Source organism: Telopea speciosissima, chromosome 4 (assembly GCF_018873765.1).
Source record: "Telopea speciosissima isolate NSW1024214 ecotype Mountain lineage chromosome 4, Tspe_v1, whole genome shotgun sequence".
Lineage (NCBI taxonomy): Eukaryota > Viridiplantae > Streptophyta > Magnoliopsida > Proteales > Proteaceae > Telopea > Telopea speciosissima.
The window spans coordinates 33,334,766-33,357,608 of record NC_057919.1 but is presented as its reverse complement, the minus strand read 5'-3'; the positions used below and the strand labels follow the sequence as shown (position 1 = coordinate 33,357,608).

At 40.4% G+C, this 22,843-nt stretch overlaps 1 protein-coding gene across 2 annotated transcripts in view; it reads right to left on the bottom strand.

Moving 5' to 3' along the window:
• Nucleotides 1–18,677, bottom strand: part of LOC122658001 — a 55,328-nt gene extending 36,651 nt beyond the window's left edge. For both annotated transcript variants that reach the window (XM_043852835.1, XM_043852836.1), the window contains exons 1-4: nt 18,157–18,677; nt 15,207–17,976; nt 15,000–15,104; nt 14,751–14,903 (exon numbers count right to left, since the gene is read on the bottom strand). In XM_043852835.1, the coding sequence (XP_043708770.1) occupies nt 14,751–14,903; nt 15,000–15,104; nt 15,207–17,732 (2,784 nt within the window). In that variant the 5' untranslated portion in view covers nt 17,733–17,976; nt 18,157–18,677. The remainder of the gene's footprint in view (nt 1–14,750; nt 14,904–14,999; nt 15,105–15,206; nt 17,977–18,156) is intronic.
• Nucleotides 18,678–22,843: the final 4,166 nt, after the last annotated feature.

Below are 22,843 nucleotides of genomic sequence, written 5' to 3'. Positions count from 1 at the left end.
CTATTAATAGGCCCCTTATTGCAAGGAAGGATCAAAATTGGAGAATAGAATTTGTGGCCGAGCTTGCCATCAGTTATGGGAGAAATTTCATGTTTCAACAGCTGGGATAGCTGTGGGTGAGAGACCCAGGCTGAGAGAGCCATTCCCCTACCCCACCCCCTCTTCTCTTCTATCTTCTCTTCTTTATCTTCTTATCCTTTATGTTCTCCATTCATATGTAATAAAAAACAACAATAAAAAAAAAAAAGAGAGTTTTAGTTATTTAATTTGTTCCTTATCGTGTTGATCAAGGATGCATTCGATCTCCCCCCCCTGGTTCTTCCCTGGTTCAAGGTCGACTTTTGCATTACCTTCACCTACTAATTCTGAGTTCTACCTTCTATTTTCAAGACCAACTCAGGTCTCCACTTCTGACCATCAGAACTGAACCAAACTTGCAGCAACGCTTCATCTCATCAAGGCTGATACTCGATCCACTCTGGAGCTCAAGCCCAGTGCTGGTTTGCACGATATTCCATAACCCTCTAATTTTGCTTTATCTCGTATCTCAGTTTTTAGCCGTTGGAATTGGCTGAAATTTGGAGTGTAGCATCCCTTCATCTCCATCTTCACTCGACCTAAATTGACACTGTTCTACAGGCTGGTTTGATCTGTACCTCCTAAGTTACTAATTCTGGTTTTATTGCTATTATGATGTTCTGCTGCAACCTGTCATCTATCCTACTGTAGAGTGGTTCTTAGTTGAACCCCTTCCACATTAATGGGGGATAGGTTAGTTATCTCTGATACCAAATAATGTAAAAGTTAGTTCCAGTAAGAACCACTCTACAGTAGGATTGATGATAGGTTGCAGCAGAACACCAAACACTTAATTGATTGGAAAATAAAAGAAGAAAAGGGTAGAAGAGGATGGATAGAAAGATAGGGTTTGGACTATCTCAGTCCTGGGCCTCTCATCCACAGCTACCTCAGCTGCTGAACAGGGAACATCCTCCCAAAGTCAAATTTTATTCATCAATTCATTCTCTATCTCTTACAATGGCTGCCTCTTTATTGACTCAGACCAACTTACAAAATTAGAAAGTAAAATAAAAAATAATAAAACTTAGCAACTAATGAAAATAGTACCTAGTTGGAATTAGAAACTAATTGGAAATAGAAACTACTAAAGGCTTTATAATCCAGCCTTCTAAACATGCATGGACAACTAAATTAGAAACTAGGCAGCTAGGAGTTAGACACTTAGACTGACCAGCCTTCCCAAAATCGTGGGGCTTCTAGAAACTCTGCTGAGCTGGCTCGATGGCTGGCTTGACCTGGTCCAATGCTGGCCCAATAAACTTGGTTCGATGGGGCTGTAACACTGTTCATGTGACCAGTGTTTTGGTCTTTTCCTCTTCATGCTTTGATATATATCATATAAGCAAAATCAAAACCAAGGTAGCTACACTAGCCAACTGTTGATGAGGCGTTTGGAAGCATAATGGACTTTCTACATCAGGAATAGTGGCCTTCTATTCCCTCCCCAGCCCATGCAGGTACTATAACACCCATACAGCAGACTCCGCAATGTGAGGTAAACTTAACTTTGATGGTTTCTGTTGGATTTATGTGTCCATCAAACCTGGTTTACCTTAAATTGAACCGTTTATTTGTTTTGGTTTAATTTTATCACATGCGATATAAACTTTTGGGAAATTTTCTTGTACACCCCCTTGGTACTTGCCCAAAAGCCAGGCCACCCCAAGGATTTGAAAAACCTACAACCACACTCCTGGAACTAATGGTGTTAACTTAGAACTTTTAACAAAAAGACCCTTTTAACCTTGTTATATCCCTCTATATAACCCATCTAATTAACAATTCTACCCTCTTCTTCTTCCTCCTTTTCTTCTTAGAACATCACCAAACCACCGCCCACCCATCCTCTGCAAAACCTGGAGATGTTTACCCAATAAAGACTCTTCTCTCTCCTCGAATTCCTAATTCTCTCCCGGTGATTTTAAAAGGTTCCAGTGGTGTGCTTTGAACGGGTAGGGGGCCTTGAGACTCTTTAGATGGCGTCTGGTGCCGGTGCTCGTGTTGTTGACTCTTTTGCTTCCTCTGCTGATTTTCACCGCTGCAGTTCCTCCCAATCTCATGTAATTCAAGTTGGAGAGCAGAGGTGAAATGGGACTTTCATTGTGCAGTGGTGAATCCAGAGTCTCGGCAAAAGACGCTAAAGAAGACACTAGAACATGCTGAAAACCCTAAAAACTTCCTATAATCCTCATTTTTTTCTTCTTCATCCATGAGATTCTCTGCAACTATTCTTTGCTTTGGAAACTGAACAGTGAACAATCAATAACAAAAGGAGAAGAAAAAATGAAAGGCAGAGGAAGGAGAGTGTGAGAGGTGGAAAGAAGATATAATGCAATCCAAACAAAAAGATTGATTCTTGAGAATCCTCGTCACGAGGACTCGAAGAGAAAATAACTTAATAAGGGGCCAAAGAAAGTGAGAGGACGTTTAAGGAGGAGCTTCAAAGTTGAAACAGTGAGAAATAAAAGTAAATATGGATTAAATAATGGAGTAATCTACAGCGGAAAAAGCTTGAGAAATTTCAATGAAGTTTAAGAAAAGGAAAGGAGACAGTATAGTCGAACTGAAGAAGGGGAAAAAACTGATAAAGTAGGAAGGAGGGAACAAGAACAAATGGTGGAGAAGAAATTTTCAGGAAAGTTACTGAGCTTAATAAAAGAAGAACACTGAAACTCCCGTTTACAGGGAATGGAAAGCGAATAAACAGTTTGGAATCACTTATCTTTGATCGTTTCCTGGCCAAACTCACCGTTCCTTAATCGATTCGATTTCTGGAAACAAAATGAATGGAATGAAGTAATGGTGTAGGATTTTCTGCAGATAGAGCGAGGGAGAGTGTTTGTTTCAAGAATCTCCAGAGAGAGATACTCAAGGAAGTTTCAGTGTAATTGACACCGAAATCCCTGTTTTATAGGATCACAAAACCCCAACTTAGTATTTTTTTTTTTAACGACGAAGAGATTTACTGGTAAGTAACCACTAGTAAACCTAGGAGAACTGAGGTCGCCGGTATGTCTTCGACGGAGAAGAAAGGGTTTGCAAATTGTATCCCTTGCGTTTTGGGGTTTTTGCATAAAGGGTAAAATGGTAAGTTTACCCGTGTTCAAAGGTAGTTTGGCAATTTAGTAAAATTTAACCTAATGACATCATCACTTAACAGGAATCAACTAACGGATTGGACCAACCTGATATTACTGCATACAAGTGGGGGTGGTAAATGTAATTTTTCCAAATCGCGGAGGTGAGGGTTTGGGCTGGGCACCCTCATCATATGGTCGTTGCATTGGCTACGCCTAGACATGTTGATGTCAGGGTGTGAATGTGAGTACACATGTTGATGTGTATTGGCAAATAATTGAATTATGTCTACTCCCCCATGTGTTACTACCAGATGTAAGTTTGGGATAAACATGTGTCACCCAGACTCAGTACCTGAGAGGGCCTTGGCACTGCAAAATGTGAACACATACTTTGGTTCATCATTGACGGAGGTTCTAAGAACCAAAGCCGATGTTCTGGGAATGTGCATACATTTTATGAGTGAAAGAGTCACTCAGGTCTCCACTGCTTGATTAGGGAACATCAAATGAGAGATTGTCTGTGGATGATCGGATGAGAATCAGGATCTAGTATCATTTTAAAAATGGTTTGCAAAACTTATTTTTACATAAAATGATAGATTATATGTACGTTTTGATTGAAAATTCGGGTTTTGCGGAATCCGATCAAGTACACAGACGCTCTAATATGGACATGTACTATAGAATGGGGTTTGGCAGTATTTGTATACATGCCCTAGATTCCATAACAACGGTGTTGATTAGTAGAGGGTTCGTAAATAATAAAGTGTATTATGTAAGGTTATTTTTGGGATTTGCTAATTAAATAATTTATTTATTTAATTTAATGGATATGATGCTAATATTTTACTATCCATTAAATAAAATAAAGAATTATTTTTTTTCTCCCTTTAAGATTCTACTTCTTCACCAATTAGAAGCACACTAGGATTGGACAGGTTCAAGTCTATCAAGAGGAGAGAGAGTCAGACTCTCACAAGGAGTGAGGGACCATATTTGGTCCCACACATGTAAAAGGACGGCCAAGTCCCTCTCTCTCTCTCTCTCTCTCTCTCTCTCTCTCTCTCTCTCTCATTCTTGAGAGTTAGGGTTTTGTGAAACCCTAATGAATTTGAAGCTTTGAAGAGATATCGTACTGGCTTGAAGAACCGTGGCTGCACCAAGAAGGTTCAAGATTGTCTTACCTGGTGCGCTCGTTGAACGAAGAACCACTATTTAGAGGAGGAGCAACACTTGAGGCTCTCCAGGTTAGCAAATCTTATTGTTTATTATTATGCATTAAGGTTTTAATTGGTTTGGTAATCTTGGGATGCGAAAGAAACCCAAATCGATCTCTTTCCGCTGCGCATTCAGGTATGGGATGGTTTACTCTTTTCATGGGATGATGGAAAGAGATGGAATTCTTTTCTTGTTTTACCCTAATTCTCATGGGAAAAACATTGAGATGATCCCAGGACCAACAGTTTCTCATTGGGTAATTAGGTGAACTTCATGTATTAAAGAGGATCTATTAGGTAGGGTGGTGGATAGATAGATGTTGCAGCACAATTGTATGTATAGGAGATTGGTGAGGATTCACTCTAAGAGTACCATAGAGACCAGAACTCCCATAACAAAATCGGAGGGCTCACAAAACCAGCAGCTAGAACACTCAGATTAACCCCAAACTACAGATCTGATCAGCCCCAAATTAACAGTATTGATAGGTCTCCTTATGGTCTTCAGTATCCCGAAAGTTGGTCTCAATCTGACGGTAAGATGGAAAGATACCGCAAGAAAGCCAAATTAGTAACTAGGTTCCAAATTTAGCAATTTTGCACTTACTTCTCATCAACACAAGCCACTCGTCATCAAATTAACAATATAACAGCCATTCAATAACTGGAATTACATATGTCAAAACCAAGGAGATTCAATTGGCAGATTCTTCAGGTCAACATCCACATGTAAATAGTAACTTGTCTATAAAATTAGTAACCACCAGTACTGCTACAACCGCAGAAATAAACCAACAGATAATGTTTCAAGACTACCCACCAATCAATGGTCAAAATAAAATATATCAGTACCCTAAGGTTGTTGAACAATAGGAACAGAAATAGCAACACTACATCAGAATTAGTAACTATCAGAAGTAGCCCAATCGCAGGTTAGATCAGTCCCTCAATATAGTCAGAGGAAGGCTACAGAGAGGAGAACTACTCTTCAAAAGAACAGCCCCAGATGCTGGCTGGACGTGGAGTAATAGCCTTAGCACAAGACTAGAAACTAAGTGAAGAAATAGCAACTTACAGATCCAAGAGATTTAGCCATTAGATCAACTTCAACCCACTGTCAAAGGGAGACTCTGTCATGGTCGGAATAATACCAGAAGCTGGCCTTTATTTGATGCACAGATGGGAAGTTATTGTCTTCTGAAGTTTTGCTGCCAGAACCTTCTACACTCAGATGCTGCAGGGTGCTTGATGGATATTTTAAGTCCAGTTCCTGTGAGACTCGATGAGGTACCCTTCTAATGATCACAGCAACAATAACTGAAGAGGCAGGTCTCGGTACCCTCTCAGATAACAGGTTATTGCAGAACAATAAAACAGAAACTAAGAGAAGGGGATATGATCTGTCTCTCAGATCTTGGCCTCTCACCAATGGCCACACACCAGAGACTCTCTCTCACAGCAACTGAATCACACAGCAAACCAGCAGACGCCAAGTTCTTTTAATCTTCTAAATTGTGGGAGTTGTAACAGCCCCTCTCTTTTATTAATAGATTTCAAAATATCCCTCCTGCGTGAGGAGGAAATCCCTTACAAAACTACAACCCAATGATAATAGAAAGTAGCCTAGATTGTTAACCAAAATAGAAACTGAAAACCAAATAAAATCTATCTAGTAGCCAATTACAAGAATAGAAATGAATAAAGATTACATCTTCTAAATACAAAATGCAAGTCAATAACCCTCCAGAAAATATTCTCCACGCAAGTCCACAACAGGTCCCACCAAATCTGGAGAAAATCTACCAGAATTCTTCCAACTAAAACTGTCAAAATATTAACCAGAATTTGAGCTGGTTGATGGGTGCACATGAGCAGCACATAACCTAGAAAATATGGGCTTAAAACCTGGCCCACTAAAGTGGACCACCATGGACTGTTCGATGGCCTGGCTGATAGGCTGCTGATGTGGCTGGATCTGCTCCATTGATCTACATCAGAGATCCTATCAGGAAACCATGGAGATTTTCCCATCCCATTAGACACATCAGGATTTTGCCTCTGAGTAAACTGCTTGTCCCAATGGAAACCTAGGTCACAGTAAATGAGACAAATGACAATGAGAATGCAGACTTTTATACAACCAACAATGTGTTCTGGGAATTCCTTTGTAAGATTGTTGATGCAATCCCGGGTTCCAAACCCTTAAATTGGGATCAATATGGGCCCACAACAAAGAATAAATGCCAACACACGAAGATAGAGGCTCCTGTAAATAGTTTGAAGTCCAGGACCTTTTAAATAAGGGTAAACAGAATCTAAGATGGAATGGTAAATAAACTAAGAAAAAGACCCACTTGATATGTCAAAAGGTTATGGGATAAAGTAGAACAAAACTCAGAAGGGGAGCACCATTATGTAATAACAATATTCTGTACCTACTTGCAAATATCAACAGTTAATGGCTTTTTCTTCCTTCGGTTTCTCAAGAAAAAACGAAAAAACACCATGATTTCAGCGATGCATGGAACCAGCGGCGACCCTTATCAATTTTGATTGCTTGTTCTAAATCACATCAAACCCAAACAAGCTAAAAAATCTGGGATTAGGTTCCTAGCTCAGAATCTTATTGAGGGTAACCAACAACAAGCCAACTAATCAACTGTAAGATTACTTACAATTTTCTGAAATCAGAGGGAGCAGTAGTCAAGGAACAGATTCAAAGATCTGGTTAGAACTTCCATCTGTGATCCAATTTTTCTCGCAGAACCTAAGAGTTGGGTTGTTTCTAGTATCAAGATCAACTCCTAAAATCTGGAGTAGGGCCTGATTTGGTATGATTTCTATTTCAATTGCATGGGGTGATCTCTATTTCAGAATATTAAACAAAACAATGAGAACTGAATGCTTGAGTGATCGATTTGATCAAACAAGCCCTGTATTTATAATATGTGGAATTACATCCTAATGACAAAAATAACCTTAGAAATCACCCCATGTATTTGGGGGTATACCAGAATAACCCCACGGTATTCTGGTATACATTATTCAACACTCCCCCTCAAGTTGGAGCAAAAAATGTCAATCATGCCCAACTTGACTAAATTAGGATGAAACATCTTTCCAGGCATTCCCTTGGTGAATATATCAGCAAGCTGATCAGTAGACTTCACAAAAGGAACACAAATAAGCCCTTCTTCCAATTTTTCCTTGATGAAATGTCTATCTACTTCAACATGCTTGGTACGATCATACTGTACCGGATTATGTGCAATGCTGATTGCAGCTTTGTTGTGACAGTAAAACATCATAGGGAGGCGAATAGGAATACCAAGGTCTTGTAGCAACCCCTTCAGCCACAGCAACTCATAAATGCCTTATGCCATAGCACGAAATTCTGCTTCAGCACTAGATTGAGCCACCACATTCTGCTTCTTGCTATGCCAAGTGACAAGATTACCACCTACAAAAGAACAATATCCAAAGATAGACTTGCGATCCGGAGAACCAACCCAATCAACATCAGTGTACACCTCTATCCGTAGGTGATCATGAGGAGATAGGAGAATGCCTAGGGGCCGACTTAAAATGGTGAAGAATATGAAGAACATCCTCCACATGGGAAGAGTAGGGTTCATGCATAAACTGACTCACAGTACTCACAGCAACAGCAATGTCAGGACGTGTATATGAGAGATAAATCAACTTCCGCACTAGTCTTTGATACTGGCCTTTATCAACAGGTTTACCCTCCTTTTCTTTGAGACGAACATTAGCATCCATAGGAGTATCTAAAGGGTGACATCCTAACAAACCAGTTTCAGCCAATAAATCTAGGACATACTTCCTTTGGGAGAGAAAGATGCCCTTAGAAGATCTGGCAATCTCAATCCCAAGAAAATACCTTAGCTTTCCTAGATCCTTAATCTCAAATTCCTATCCAAGAAAGGTCTTCAAACGGCTTACCTCATCACCATCATTGCCAGTAACCACAATATCATCAACGTAGACTATAAGAACTGTGAGTTTTTCACCAACCCTCTTCATAAAGAGAGTGTGATCAGCATTACTCTACTTGTAGCCCACAGAAATCATGGCCTTGTAAAACCGGCCAAACTATACTCGAGGTGACTGCTTCAGCCCATAAAGTATACGCTTCAATTTACACACTTGGCCTTGATTTTTGCCACAAGAGAACCCTGGTGGAATATCTATATACACCTCCTCATCAAGTTCTCCATTAAGAAAAGCATTCCTCACATCCAGCTGTTGTAAATCCCATCCAAGATTGACTGCACAAGAAAGCAAAACTCGAACAGTATTCAGCTTTACAACAGAGGCAAAGGTCTCCTGGTAATCAATCCCGTATGTTTGAGTGAACCCCTTTGCCACGAGTCGTGCCTTGTATCTATCCATTCTGTCATCCACCTTCTGTTTCACTACAAACACCCACTTACATCCAACAGTCCTTTTCCCTGGTGGAAGCACTACAAGCTCCCATGTGTCATTTTTCTTCAAGGCTTCCATTTCTTCCATCATTGCTGCCTTCCACTTTCCATCTGATAGAGTTTCCTGCCAATTTTGAGGAACACGAATAGAAGAAAGAGAAGAAACAAAAGCACAAAAAGATGGATAAAGGGAATCATAAGAAACAACATGAGATATAGGGTGTTGAGTGTAACCTCTAACACCTTTGCAAGTAGCAATAGGTAGGTCAAGTGAAGAAGTATTACCAGGTGGAGAAGTAGGTTCTGGATCCAGAGTTGGCAACTGGATGGGTACCTGTGGTGTAGTGGATTGAAGCTGTTTATGTCTGGTTTGGGTATAAACCATCGAGTTAGATGCATCAATCCTTCGCTGAAATTCACCAATGGTCTTCTGGACAAGAGTGATCTCCCCCTGAGTAGGATTTTCGGTAATCTCCCCCTATGTAGGAACATTTCCTTCTGAAGAAGGGGGAGGAAAAGGACTAGGAACATCTCCCCCTGAAGAAGAGGTAACAGGAGCAGAAACAGGAGCAGGCTCATCATACACATACCTAAGAGGAAGGTCTATGGTCAACACATCTTTACTAAAACTCTCCCCCTGAAGAGGTGGGGACGAATAGTATGAGAGAGTCTCATGAAAGACAACATCCATACTGACCATGGTACGTCGGACAAGAGGATAATAGCATTTGTACCCCTTTTGGGTGGCAGAGTAACCTAAGAAAATGCAGCGAAGACCGCGGGGCTCAAGTTTACCAGGGAAACTAGTATCCCTAATATAACAAACACAGCCAAACACCCTAGGGGGAACAATAAAAACGGAAGAGCCATATAAAAGCTCGACAGGGGACTTAGAACCAAGAACCCGAGTAGGCAGCCTATTAATTAAATAGGCCGCAATGAGGACAGCAACCCCCCAATAAAAGGAGGGAACATTTTGAGCAAACAAAAGTGCTCGAACCACCTCCAAGAGATGACTATTTTTTCTCTCACCCACTCCATTCTAAGCTGGAGTATCAACACAGTTGGTCTGATGTAAAATCCAATGGGCACCAAGGTATTTTTGGAACTGACTTTCCATATGCTCTGTCACATTGTCACTTCTCAAGACTTTAAGAGTGGCATTAAATTGGGTCTGAACCATTTTATGAAAATGTTGAAAATAGAAAAAAACTTCATTTTTTGTGTGCATCAGGTAGACCCAAGTGAATATAGAATAACAGTCTATGAAAGTGACAAACCACCGATGACCAGAAATAGAAACTTTACGACTAGGACCCAACACATTATTATGAATCAAATTAAATAGGGAAGAACATCTTTTATTAGAAATAGGATAATTGGAACGTGTCTGTTTGGCCAAGACACAAGCCTCACACAAAAATTCTTCCTTATTACAATTTTTCACTAATGCTAGAAATAAATGGGATAAAGTCCCTAGAGGGGTGTCCTAATCTAGAATGTCATTGGTGTAATTCAAAGGAGAAAGAAGATGGCTGACATAATTGGGAAGGTAATGCTCGTGGAACAAGAAGTCCATCATCAAGCAAGTACAATTCACCATGCACTTTACCTGATCCAATCGTCTAGTTCCTGAAAAACACAATGAGTAGGAAAAAAAGTCACTTTGCAATTCAGATTTTTTATAATACTACTAATATAGAGAAGATTAATAGTGAAATTGGGAATATGCAAAATAGAAGACAAGGTGAGAGAAGGGGAGAAGCTAATGGATCCTTTCCCAGATACCGATGAGAGGGAGCCATCAGCCACTTTGACTTTATCCTTGCTTGAAGTAGGGGAATATGTATGGAAACGGCTAGAAAAAATTTTCATGTGATCAGTGGCACCGGAGTCTATGATCCATGGAGTGGAGACAACCGATGCACAATGACCAGCAAAGTAAATACATGAACAAGCAAAGTGGGAACTTGATGGAGTGGAGTAACTGGCAGAAGAGATGTGGCAGAGGTAGCAGAAGTCTGTAACATACGCCTGAAAGCTTGTAATTCCTCCTGGGAGAGACCATTTTTCAGCAATGGGGGTAGTAGCTACACTTTCAGTGTGATTAGCCTTATTTCTAGTCTTGCCACGACCACGTTTGGCCTCAAAATCAGAAGGCTTCCCATGTAATTTCCAGCAAGTAGCCTTAGTGTGATAAGGCTTATTGCAATGATCACACTTTACAGGCTCTTTTGCTGAAACAGCCGAAGCAGTACCCTCAGAAGGAGGAATAAGGTTGGAACCAGCAGCTTGTAAAGCTGATCTCTCAACCATAGGAGTGAGCAACGTCGTAGCCCGACGGATCTCCTTAGTGTGAACAAAAGTAAAGGCCTGCTCCAAGGTTGGAAAAGGAACCCAACCAAGAACTTGCACAAGAATTGGATCATATTCAGCATTAAGACCAGCTAAAAAATCATAAAGATGAATCTAGTCCACATATTTACGATAGGCAACAATGTCCGCAGTGGTAGAGGGCTGAAAACGAGAGTACTGATCCAATTGTTGCCATAGGCTCTTGAGGGCAGGCAGCATAATATTTAGAGACAGACAACTCTTTTTGTGTAGTGGCATGGAGCATCTTACGAATCTCGTAAACTTGAGCATCATTCCCCAACTGTCCATAAGTTTCCTTGGCAGCAGTCCATATTTGTGAGGTTGTTTCAAGGAGAAGAAACTGACTAGAGAGATCAGGTTGCATGGAATTCAATACGAATGACATAACCATCGCATCATTAGCAGTCCAACGATCCCGAAGGGGGCCCTCATCAAGGGGCTGAATAGAGGTGCCAGTAAGATGGCCAGTGAGTCCTCTTCCAGCCACAGTCAAAGAGAGAGATCTTGCCCACATTAAGTAATTGGTACCATCCAATTTAATAGCAGCAGCATAAGGAAGAAACTCAGTCCTGGACTGACCATCACCTCCAAAAGTAGCCATGGTAAGATCAGACATCATTCCACCAGCCAAACAAAAAACAAATCAATATAAGCAATATCGATAAAAAACTTGGGGACCTTGGTATCTTCAAAAAACTGCAACAAAGGAGGCTGAAATTGCAGTCGAGTGTGCCAATAGGATAGGGAAGTCTACCCAGAAAAAAACTTCACAATCAAATGGCTGAAACCCTAAGATCGATATAGTGTTAGGGTTTTCAAAACCCGAACAGTTGAGATCAATATAGGGGGAAGAGCTGGTTCTTTTGCGGTCTTCAATTGCTGATGAAGTAACTTGATAGATGTTGTCTGAAGCCTGCTGGTGGAACTCCAAGGTGAACAATCAATCTTCCAAACTGATATAGGATTGATTTTCAAAAAGAGGAAGCAGTCCAAAAATCGCAGGAGAGGAGAGGGCAGCAGCTATCAAAAAATTTGTTTTTAGATCATGTAAGGTGAGGTGGTATGGAGGGCAGTGTCTAGATCATAATGTGATCACCTCATTAGTGCTGCCCTTGAAGGATGGAGAGAACCAAGGAGAGAAGAAGAAGAGTGATCGAGAGAGAGAGAAAAAGGAAGGTGATAGTTGAAAAAACACAGTTTTGTATAACCTAGATCAGAAAATTGGCTCTGATGCCATGTTAAACAAAACAATGAGAACTGAATGCTTGAGTGATCGATTTGATCAAACAAGCCTTGTCTTTATAATATGTAGAATTAAATCCTAATGACAAAAATACCCTAGCTTAGCCGACTTAACTAGGCAGCACATAACATAAAAAAATATAACTATAAAAGGACCAGAATACTCCCACGGTATTCTAGTGTACATTATTCAATACGGAAGTTGTTTGGTTTGATTTTTGCACCTTATTTCAGTGAAATAGAAATCAAATTTCACTGAAATTCTGAAATAGGTGAGCCGCTCTTTCAATTTCAAAATTGAAATTGCATTCTCTTGTTCTTTAACGAGCACATGGTTAATTTTACGGGCAAAGCGGTAATTTGTTAAAAATAAAACACTGTGCTTCTCTTGATGTCTCACCACCACCACCCCTTCCAGCCCTGCCACCGCCACCACCACCACCCTCTCCCAAAGAAATATAGAGAATCTATTCTCAGAAATTGAACTACCAAATGGATTTCTTATTCTTGAACTATTTCAGATTGATGCAACCAAACAATTTCAATTTCTTCACCAAAATTTTTTTTGTTGACTGTTTCATAAAAATCAATAAAAAATTGAAATAGAATTCATACCAAATCAGGCCTAGATCTGATGACAACCAGAGGAGATTGGTCTCAGTATTTGGGGCTGCAAAGTGCAGCCCAAACAGGATTCAACTGAGAAATCAAAAGGAAGCTCAGCAGAAAGGAGAGAAAGGGGAAAGAAGAATATATTAGCAGAAAAAAACAGAACTAACAAAGTAAGATCAGACCTGACAAGAGAAACTCAGCGCTGATTCGAGCACAGGGAACGGGAGAAGAGGAAGACTATCACCAGTCCATGCAAGTAACGCTCTTAGCAGAAATAATTTATATTCAATTCCCATCTGTCTTGGGTTGATTACATGCTTTAATTTAAAGAATAATAAAAGACTCCTAACTGGACTCTAAAACTGACTTTGCAATCAACTACTACCAACTATCTAAAGGAATTCATATTACAAAAAACAACCATAACACTAAAAAAAAACTCATATTTGCCCCTAGTGAGTAGTGGCGTAACTGCATATATTGTGTTGCACATTGTGGTACTCTATTTCTCTCTTTCTTTTTTCATTTTTCTGTCATACAGATTTTCGGTATGTTGTAGTGGTTTAGACCCGCCTTCACCCTATTAGAGGGATTGTTGTACTGCCATTCTTTTTCCTTCCTGATAAAATTAAAATTTGTTTATTTATAGTTTACCATAGAGCTTCACTGCTACTAGTTTTCCCTGAAACATCAAAACACCACAAATTATCACAACAATGCTTGCAGAAAATTACAGCAGTAAAACAAATTTTTTTTTTTTTTTTTTTTTTTGGTTGGGGGGGAGGGAGGAGCCCAATAAGATAGGGTCGGAGTGCTTTCAGGTATCTAGATGTCCACAGACATCACTCCCTAATGGGACTCATAGTCATAAGTTGAAAAGTCAACTACGCAAAAGCTAACCACCCAAAACCTCTTAACCCAATTGAAACAAACTGAGACAAACAGTATAATAAACTAAGAGGTCCAAAGCTAAAGGAGATTTAAGGAGAAATCAAGTAAGAACCAACAAACAGACATGGATCTCTTTCAAATTCAACCCAGCCAAGCCATATACATAAGCATGCCCCTAAACCAAAATTGGTGGCTAGACCGAAAAGAGAACCACATGTTAGCCCACACTTAAGGATCGACCACACCAAAAAAATGATGGTTAACTGTTGGTCATTCTTTCTGCATCAGATAGTACATCTATACACAGTCATCAAATATCAGACAAAATGTAGTCATGGCAATGGTAACAGAATATAATGCACATGCTATTTGGAATACAAATTTTATCACCAACAAGCAAAATCAGTTTGCATGAAGGGATCCTCTGTTTTCCCTCTTTACTAATAATTTTTTCTCCCTTGGCATCAATATTTGAATACAACTTTAAATGGCATGAAGACTAACATACAATTGCATGTTTGCACCAGAAGGTTACATAACAAGATTTTCCAAAATCACACTGAGATTGTTGTTCAAATCATGGTAATCCAATCTTCAGCTAACATATCAAAGCAAAAAAGTTCTATAATAGCATTTTCCATATTTCATGCATCATAAGCTTTGTTCTATGAAAAATTTGCAGTGATAAGATAAATCTAGTTCGCAATGATGAGGTTAAAGAAACAGCATTTCATAACAGAAATCTATTATGAACATCACTTTTATCAGGAAAAAATAATCAGTTATAAACAACATAAGGAGACTACCAAGCGTTCTCTCTCAGAAGGTCTTCCAGCAAAGCAGCTCGCTTTTATTCTTTTTATCGCTACATCAGAGCCTTTCCACTTTCCATGATAAACAGCTCCATAAGTCCCAGAACCCAATTCTCGGATTTCCTCCAGGTCATCATTTTTAATTGTCTACACAGGAGGCGGGAAAAGGAAAATATTTTAAATTGATCATTGGAAAAGGTAGATTAATGATATTGATGACTAAGAGAAATGATAAAAGAATACCTGCAACCCTTTAGACAAAGCTTCTTCCTCTGCCATAGTCGGCTCGATCTTGGAATTCTTTGGATGGTCACTATCAGAATCACGCTCCAAATCCACATGGTTGATCTATGGACACAGTATATTTGAAGTCGATAGTCAGTAAATAAAATCATAAAGAACATCCACTTCCAAAATGAGAAAAAGAAATATGGCAGGGTTAATTCTCACCGCAGATTCTAATTCATGCAAAGCTTCTTCTATTGTTGTTGGATCATGCGTAACATCACCATCAGCATTTCCTTGCACTATAGCTTCTACCTCCTCAACACTCTCTAGGGCAGCCTTTTTTACAGAAGCAATCAACTCAGGTAAGTAACTCAAACGTCTAGCTGAAAGATCTTCATTCTCAACTGCGGCATGAACATCAGTTTCACCATGTTTCACAGAATCACCATGCTCTTCAGCAGGCCTAATGTCACGTGAAACAATATCTTCCTCCCCATTTTTCTCATCAGGCTCTAGATTTTCATTTGAAAAAATAGTTGTCAGAGCAGAGTTCCCTGCAGTTCCCCTATGCATTTGTTCAGAACCCTCTCTGAGAATATTTTTCTCTTCCATCACTACTCCAACAGTACTGTTATCTCTTGGCCCTGGAGTGCAACCTGAAGCAGATGAAGCACCCACCTTATTATCAATCACAGCCGAGGATGAAGACACCATTTGCATAGGTTCCATTGAAATGGCATGGTTTACCATGTCAGGTTGAGTTTGAACAGGATCTGGAGCAACATTCTGGTTCTCATGACTAAGGGTGTGTGCATTAAAGTTTGAAAGATAGCCTTGGGGATATTCCGATGGTGGAGAACCATCAAAGGCATATACTTTTTGAGATGGCCCAGACCAAGCATTTGGATTATCCACTGCAATACGAAACTGAGAACTACCATCTTGAGTTCCCCTTATGAACCCCGAGTTAACCGTACCATTAGCTTGAGGCAACAAGGCCGGAGGTTCATAAGATGATGCACCATGCAGTGGGTTCTGCACTTTCCTCCATAAAGCAGGTGCAGGTGCAGGTGCAGGTGACATCTGATAAAGATTCTCTGTTCCATAAGCAGGAGGGAAGTTCCCATAACGGACTCCATGGTCTTCAGGTGCAGGAATATGAATGTGAAGACCAGCTCCAATAGCTTGGTCATGAAACCCTTCGTTCCCCATTTCAGGTCCAGATAGATATCGTGGGTCTTCATGATTGATACAATTGGAAGACACATGATGACCATCACAGCAATTTCCATGTGGAAGAGTAAAATTCACACCTGCAGCACCATCTACAATGTAGTGATCACCGATTCGTCCAGCTCCAGAAGCAAGTGTTCTAGGTTCCTCAGCCCGATGGTTTAATTGGTTGTGTAGGACCCAACTTCGTTCATGACTGTGAACTTCATTATAGAAAGATCGAGCTTCATTTTGCTCCACATTCAAAGTGTAATCCCTACCCGAAGCACAGTCAGCACATGGATTAGAAAATTGGTGAAATTCATTCCCTGTACTTGGCTGCTCCAAATGTGGTTGCACACCATGCTTCCAGCGAGAATCTGGATAACGAGCAGCATCCGATGAAGTTTGATTTCTTTGGAAAGCCATTCGACAGTGCTCACAGATATTGCTCCCTTCGATAACATTGTGTGAATGGGCCAAGTTAGCAGGAAAACCAACCTTATCACTAGGAATAGCAGGAGGAAGCCATACAACATTGTCAACATATTGTGGTTGATGATCATATTGGGTCTGCTGACTCACTTGTTGCCGGGCATATTCCTCACACAACCTATCGAAGCCCTTATCATGCAACTCTCCAAACGCCATTCTATATCGGCCAGAAGATGGCGAAGATGGGTACTCTGGCACAGGCCGAGGATCATGATGTCCGTGATGTCTGGGAGAATAGTATGCAGGGCTCCAAGGAGCCTCCATTTCATTGTACCTCTGAGTATGGGATTGTTGATGTGAACCAGATCCTAGATGAGGAATGGTAAGATGATGTAAATTAAACTGTGGCAAGGGCATCTCACAATTCCGCTGGTTATGGAGACCAGCCTCAAGGCTGATTGGATTGAAGTATTGCTCAGCCACTACAGGAGCCATTGTAGGGGATTCAGACAGTTGTTGCTGTGACTTCCTGAAATCAGGTCCATCATTCAGGCTGTTCAATGCATCCACATACCTCCTTTCAGTTTCCCTCTCATCTGTATCGAAGTGTGAAGAAGCATCTTGATCAGGGTGTGAGAAAAGAAACATCCGGAGCCTGGTAAACCCATCCCCAGCTCCCAACTTATCATATTCCTCCATCATGTTCGTCACATCATCATCATTAACAACCGAAACCAAAGCATCAAGATCTTCGTCGGGCTGCTGATATTTCAATAGAGCGGCCCCATCAAAAAGCTCTCTCATCCTAGCCATCAACTCCTCATAAGTAATCTCCCTAGGCAAGCTCACTATCCTAGTCTCTCCACCAATATATCTGAGCTTCCCATCCTGAGGTCTAGGCAAAATGCTACCTCCAAAGCTACACAGGAACTTGACACGAGGGCTTTCCTCGTTGGAACCTGGCGACTGCTGCGTTGCTTGGGCTGTGGCAGGTGTCTCCATCCCGTACACAGCCTGGTATTGCTGCTGCTGCTGCTGATCAAAGAGGTTATCAGACTGCAAACACGATCGTTCCAAGCGCCCAATTCCTTTATTACACATGAGGAGAATTCACAACCAATATCCAACAAGCTTCATAAATCCCAACCCAAATCCAAAACCAAGTAATCGAAGCTCTCGAAACCAAATCGAGAGGTTCTCCATTGGGGAATCTATAAGAGGCAATCCGTTTATTCCCCAGAAACGAAACTCCAAACGAATGAACTTGCTTTTCCATCATCAGGAGCCATGGTTACTCCTCCGAGTAATCATCAAAACCCTCTCTTCCAATTAAAATTTTCAAAAACTGAAACAAAAAAAATAAATAAAAAACAAGTCGAAAAATCAATCAACTTTGTCCAATTAGGTAATCCAAAAATGCCCCGAAACACTACCTTCTCATCCAGAGATCCAACTGAGGGAAAGATAAATTTTTTTTTTTAAAAAAAAAAAAAAGAACCAATCGAGTTTGAACAGAGTATTATACCTGAGATACCGATTCCAATGCCAACAAAGAGTCGCTGAATTCGATGCCAAACAAGACCAACAGTGAATCTTATCAGCCAAAAACGCCTTCTCTGCCTCTCACTCTCACTCTTGTCTCCGGTCTAGCTGATGATTCTTACAAATAAAGAGCACAAAAATACAGAGTCGAGAGAGATATTACTCGCTGGCGATTCAGATATACAGAAATCCAACCAAAAACTTGAAAAGAGATGGAAAATTTTGATTCTTAATTTATATCATGGAAGGGTTTGAAGCTCTTGTGCCAATGAAACACAGGGATGAATTGGAAATCTCTCTCACCCTTTCTGTGTATGGGTGTGTCTGTAAGCTTGTGAGGTGATGAAGGAATGAAGATGGATGACCGCCTTCGTCCCGTCTTGCAGTTGCAAGATGCGCTGTCGCACTGCCAGGTCGGTGCCATGTGGCAGGACCTCGTTGATTGAGGAGAGCATCAATTTATATCCATTCGCATTTTCCTCTTTTCTCTCTCTCTCTCTCTCTCTCTCTCTCTCTCTCTCTCTCTCATATCTCTCAACTTATTTTTACTAAAAAATCTCTCAACTTATTTTTACTAAAAAATAAAATAAAAAATATCTCACACTTTATTATACTAATATTTATTAAAGGGCCCTTGAATGATATTAATTAATTAAAAGGTCCTTTCATGTGTCATGACGAGACTGGAGCTTTTCACAGCTTTTTATTTACCCTTACAAGTGCCTTTGTTGGTTTGGAATGAAGGGACCGTGCTTGTAAATTCTTTTTTAAAGGGATGTCAAATGTTCTCTCTGCCGGGGGGCGTAGGCTGCACCCAGACACATGGGATGGGCAGAATGACCACCCATCCCCCTGAATAGCAGGCTCATGTGTATGAGCGTAGGCTACACTGCGGCATAGAAAACATCAATCCTTAAAGGAATATTGTATCAAATCCCTCTCCCTCTTCCTCTTTAGCTCAGACTTCTCCTCCCTTGTTGACGGTAGGGGGGACAATGTGGTCTTCAATACCCTGCAAGGTTAGATGTAGATGGCAACAAGGTCGAGCATTGCTTAACTAGGTCTACACCTTAGAGAATCGTCAATTTTGGGAGACTCCACCTAAATAGTCTACGACGGATCCACATCCTCTACTTCCATCGCTAGTACTTCCATCCTACTTCCACGATTTCTCAGTGTGCCACCTGTCTTTTTGACCATCCAACGGCCTGTATTGGATTCAAAATTTTTTGAAAATTTGATGAGACCTGTTTGAACCACCTTAAACCCCAAAACAAACCCACCCGACCGATTCAAACACATCCTTAACCCAATCCCTACCCTAATCTAACCCATTCTCTCTCCTCTCACTCCTCCCCATGCCTCCCTGCCTGGTTTCTCTTTCTTTCTTCTTCTCTGTAGAGCACGTCACACCTGCAACTCCGGAAAGGTTCTTTGTCTTCAACCTTGGGAACCCCGGCGGAAAACTCAAAATTAATTTTGAGAGAAGAAATCACTTGATTTTATCTCCTACGGATTCGAACCTTCAGGATAAGGCTTCTGACCCATAGCCCTATGGATTCCAGCAACGAATCAATTGATTCAACAGCTTGAAGACTAATAGAACTTTTCTGAAACATGAACCAGTAGGAGTTGCAGGTTCAGATATGGATCCAGATGGATATCTCACAGCAGGATGAAACTAAGGGAAGGAAACCTAAGGTTTAGATCGCCCGGCCTGGGATATGGATCTTATGCCCAAAATAGGAGGGAGAAAGAATACGATGCGAGGGAGACCAGCCACCAAATTGAGAGTGCAAGTACCACAAGACCCACCATCATTTTTCATGGTTCACATTCTATGAGATTATCTGTGATTTTGTCTTATATCATCGTTTTTCCTTCTCATAGTATTTGATATACAAGCTATGTATAGAAGTATAAAGGAGAGATTCAACTACTCTAAAATCAATTAAAAAAATGGAAAAGGAAAATTAATACAAATCTGCCTCTTCGTCTCCCTCTGTCAAAACATAAATCCAGAACATGAGACAAATTCTTTCTAGTTTCTGCTCCTCTCAAATTCTTTCTTTTCCCTTTTTAAACATTCTCATTTTTTTGGTATTTTTTACAACTCTGAGCGGTGGTTCTTGTTTGTTTGTTTTGTGTCTTCCAACTCTATCTTTGCCATTGGAGCAGAACACCACCGTCACACTGCAACTCTGGGTGGAATACCAAATGGACTTTTCTTTATCTAAGCCATCAGCTACCTAACCAAACACCTTATGCCCATCCTAAAACCCGACGTTGTTGCTCTGAGTTTCTGGAAGAAAAGAAGAAGAGACTAGTGGAGCGGAGCAGATGGCGTTAGATCGCCATGGCCATGAACGATTGCAAGGAGGCTTGAGTTTTTCAGAGGAAGAGGAGATCTTCATTCGATGGAGTTGCTATGAGTTCGGAAGAAGAAGAGATAAATTTTGATTTGAGGGAAGATGGGTTTGGGGTTTGGTTTGAGTGAGTTTGAGTCAGTTGGGTTAGGTAGTTTAGGGGTTTAAGGTTTGGTTCAAAGGTCTCATCAGATTTTGAAAAGCATTTTGAATTTTTTTGAATTGTTTCATTTCCAGACGTTGGATGGTTGTCAGGCCATGTGGCGCGATGTGAAAGCTTGGAAGTAGGATGGAAGTACCATAGATGGAAGTAGAGGATGTGGATCTGTCTACGACTCATATATGCTCTTCCCTTCTCAAGAAAAAAGGAAAGAACCACATGGAAAGGCAATTGGTTAATGCAAAGTATAGGTAGGTTTTAGGTTACATACTATGAAGGCGTTAGTCACCCAGTCCCACCCGGCCAAAGCCGGTGTTCCTAGACCACTTGTTTATACTCACTTTTATTAACCATCAGGGGGTACACATGGTTTCCTAAGATTGAGGGTGTCAATACTGTGAATTCACCTAGAGGGGGGTGAATAAGTGTAGGTTCAAAAATTAAAAGAACTATGCGGAATTAAAAACAACAATAACGATAGAGAAGAGTAAAAACAAGCAATGCACAGAGACACAAGCAATTTATAGTGGTTCGGCCAAAATATGCCTATGTCCACTCCTCTCACTTTAGAGAGAATTTCACTATTTAGAATCTTGAGTGAGCAAGAGGACTCGTACAACTACTCTTGGGAAACGAGCAAGAGAACTCAACTACTCTTGATTCCGAGCAAGAGGACTCAACCAATCTTGATTCCGAGCAAGAGGACTCACTACTCTTGATTCCGAGCAAGAGGACTCAACAACAACTTTAAACAAAGTAAAGTAACATACTAAAAAGTTTAAGATTACCTCAAACCTTAGTAGAATAAGTGCTACCTTTCAATCTATGCAGCTTGAATGCAAATAAGTATGAAGGGAGCAAGAGTGAGATTGAACTTCTTTGATCCTCTTTGATCTTGAATGTATAATCTCACTAGAGAGTAATTGATCTTTTAGAGCTCTTGATTGTAGATAATTGTTGTGTTTAGAACACAAATTAAGAGGGTATTTATAGGCTAGGAGACTAGAACTAATAAGGAATCCAATTAACAATCGGATTCCACAGTCTATAAATAATCCGGTATATTGGATTACCTACTTTCCTTAAGGAACAGGGGAATAACGGTCATATTTTAACAGTCAAGCACTGATCCGGTATGCCAGTTCAGGATCCGGTATGCTGGATTACAATCTGGCGTACTCCGAAAGGCTACTGTGAGCATTTTCCTAAGATTGCAACACTAATCCGGTATGCCGTTTCATGATCTGGTATGCTGGATCATAAAATTTCTGCTGACATTATTAAGTCCTTTATTGGACTTACTTGGGTCGATTCCATTGGACAAGTTCGGGTAAATTTCTTTGGTCTTAGTCCAAGTGAGAAGTGTCTAAAACAACCTCCTAGGGTCAAACTTCATGTATGCATGTGTGAGTGTGTGCATTACATATGGACTTTAACAAATGAATTTACAACTTAGTACAATTCTAAGTCTTCACAAATCTTCTCACTTCTTTACATGAGTATCGTCAAAGTGAGTTCCTCTAACTTGTCTTGATCTTTGTCTTCAAAACTTGTTCTCCATTCTTCATGATTCTTTGATGTCTTGAAAGATTGGACAAATTCAATTTGCTTTGAGCATCAATCTCTTGAATTAAGTGCTCCCCCTCACTTGATGCTCTGCTCTTATCTATGCATCTTTTAGACAAGAGTTAATACAACTAACTTATTTATTATCATCAAAACCATAATGGGTGATGTGTGGAATTTACCTCAACAAATACCACTTTGATCCAAATAGAAGGAGATCAGCATCCGGCTGAGCAAGACTAAGTGTATAACAACTTCCCACCACATAACCTGACACCTACCTAGAGATCTAGGGAAGACCAACTACCTTATCCATTGTGAATCAATCTTTCCCCTCTTTGGGGAGAGACCTTTGTGGAATTTTATGGGTCCTAAATCCTAATCTAGAAAGCAACTCTCAAACAAAAAGATGAGAAATACAACTACCAACGATACATCCCTCTCTACACTAAGCCTCTCAAGTTGAAAGACACAAAAAGGGGAGAAGACGGAGGTACGAAAATCCCTTTGTACCTACTGTATGGAAATGAGCTCATTTGCCCCTTCATTGGGAGAAGATTCCATTTCAATTGAGTGAG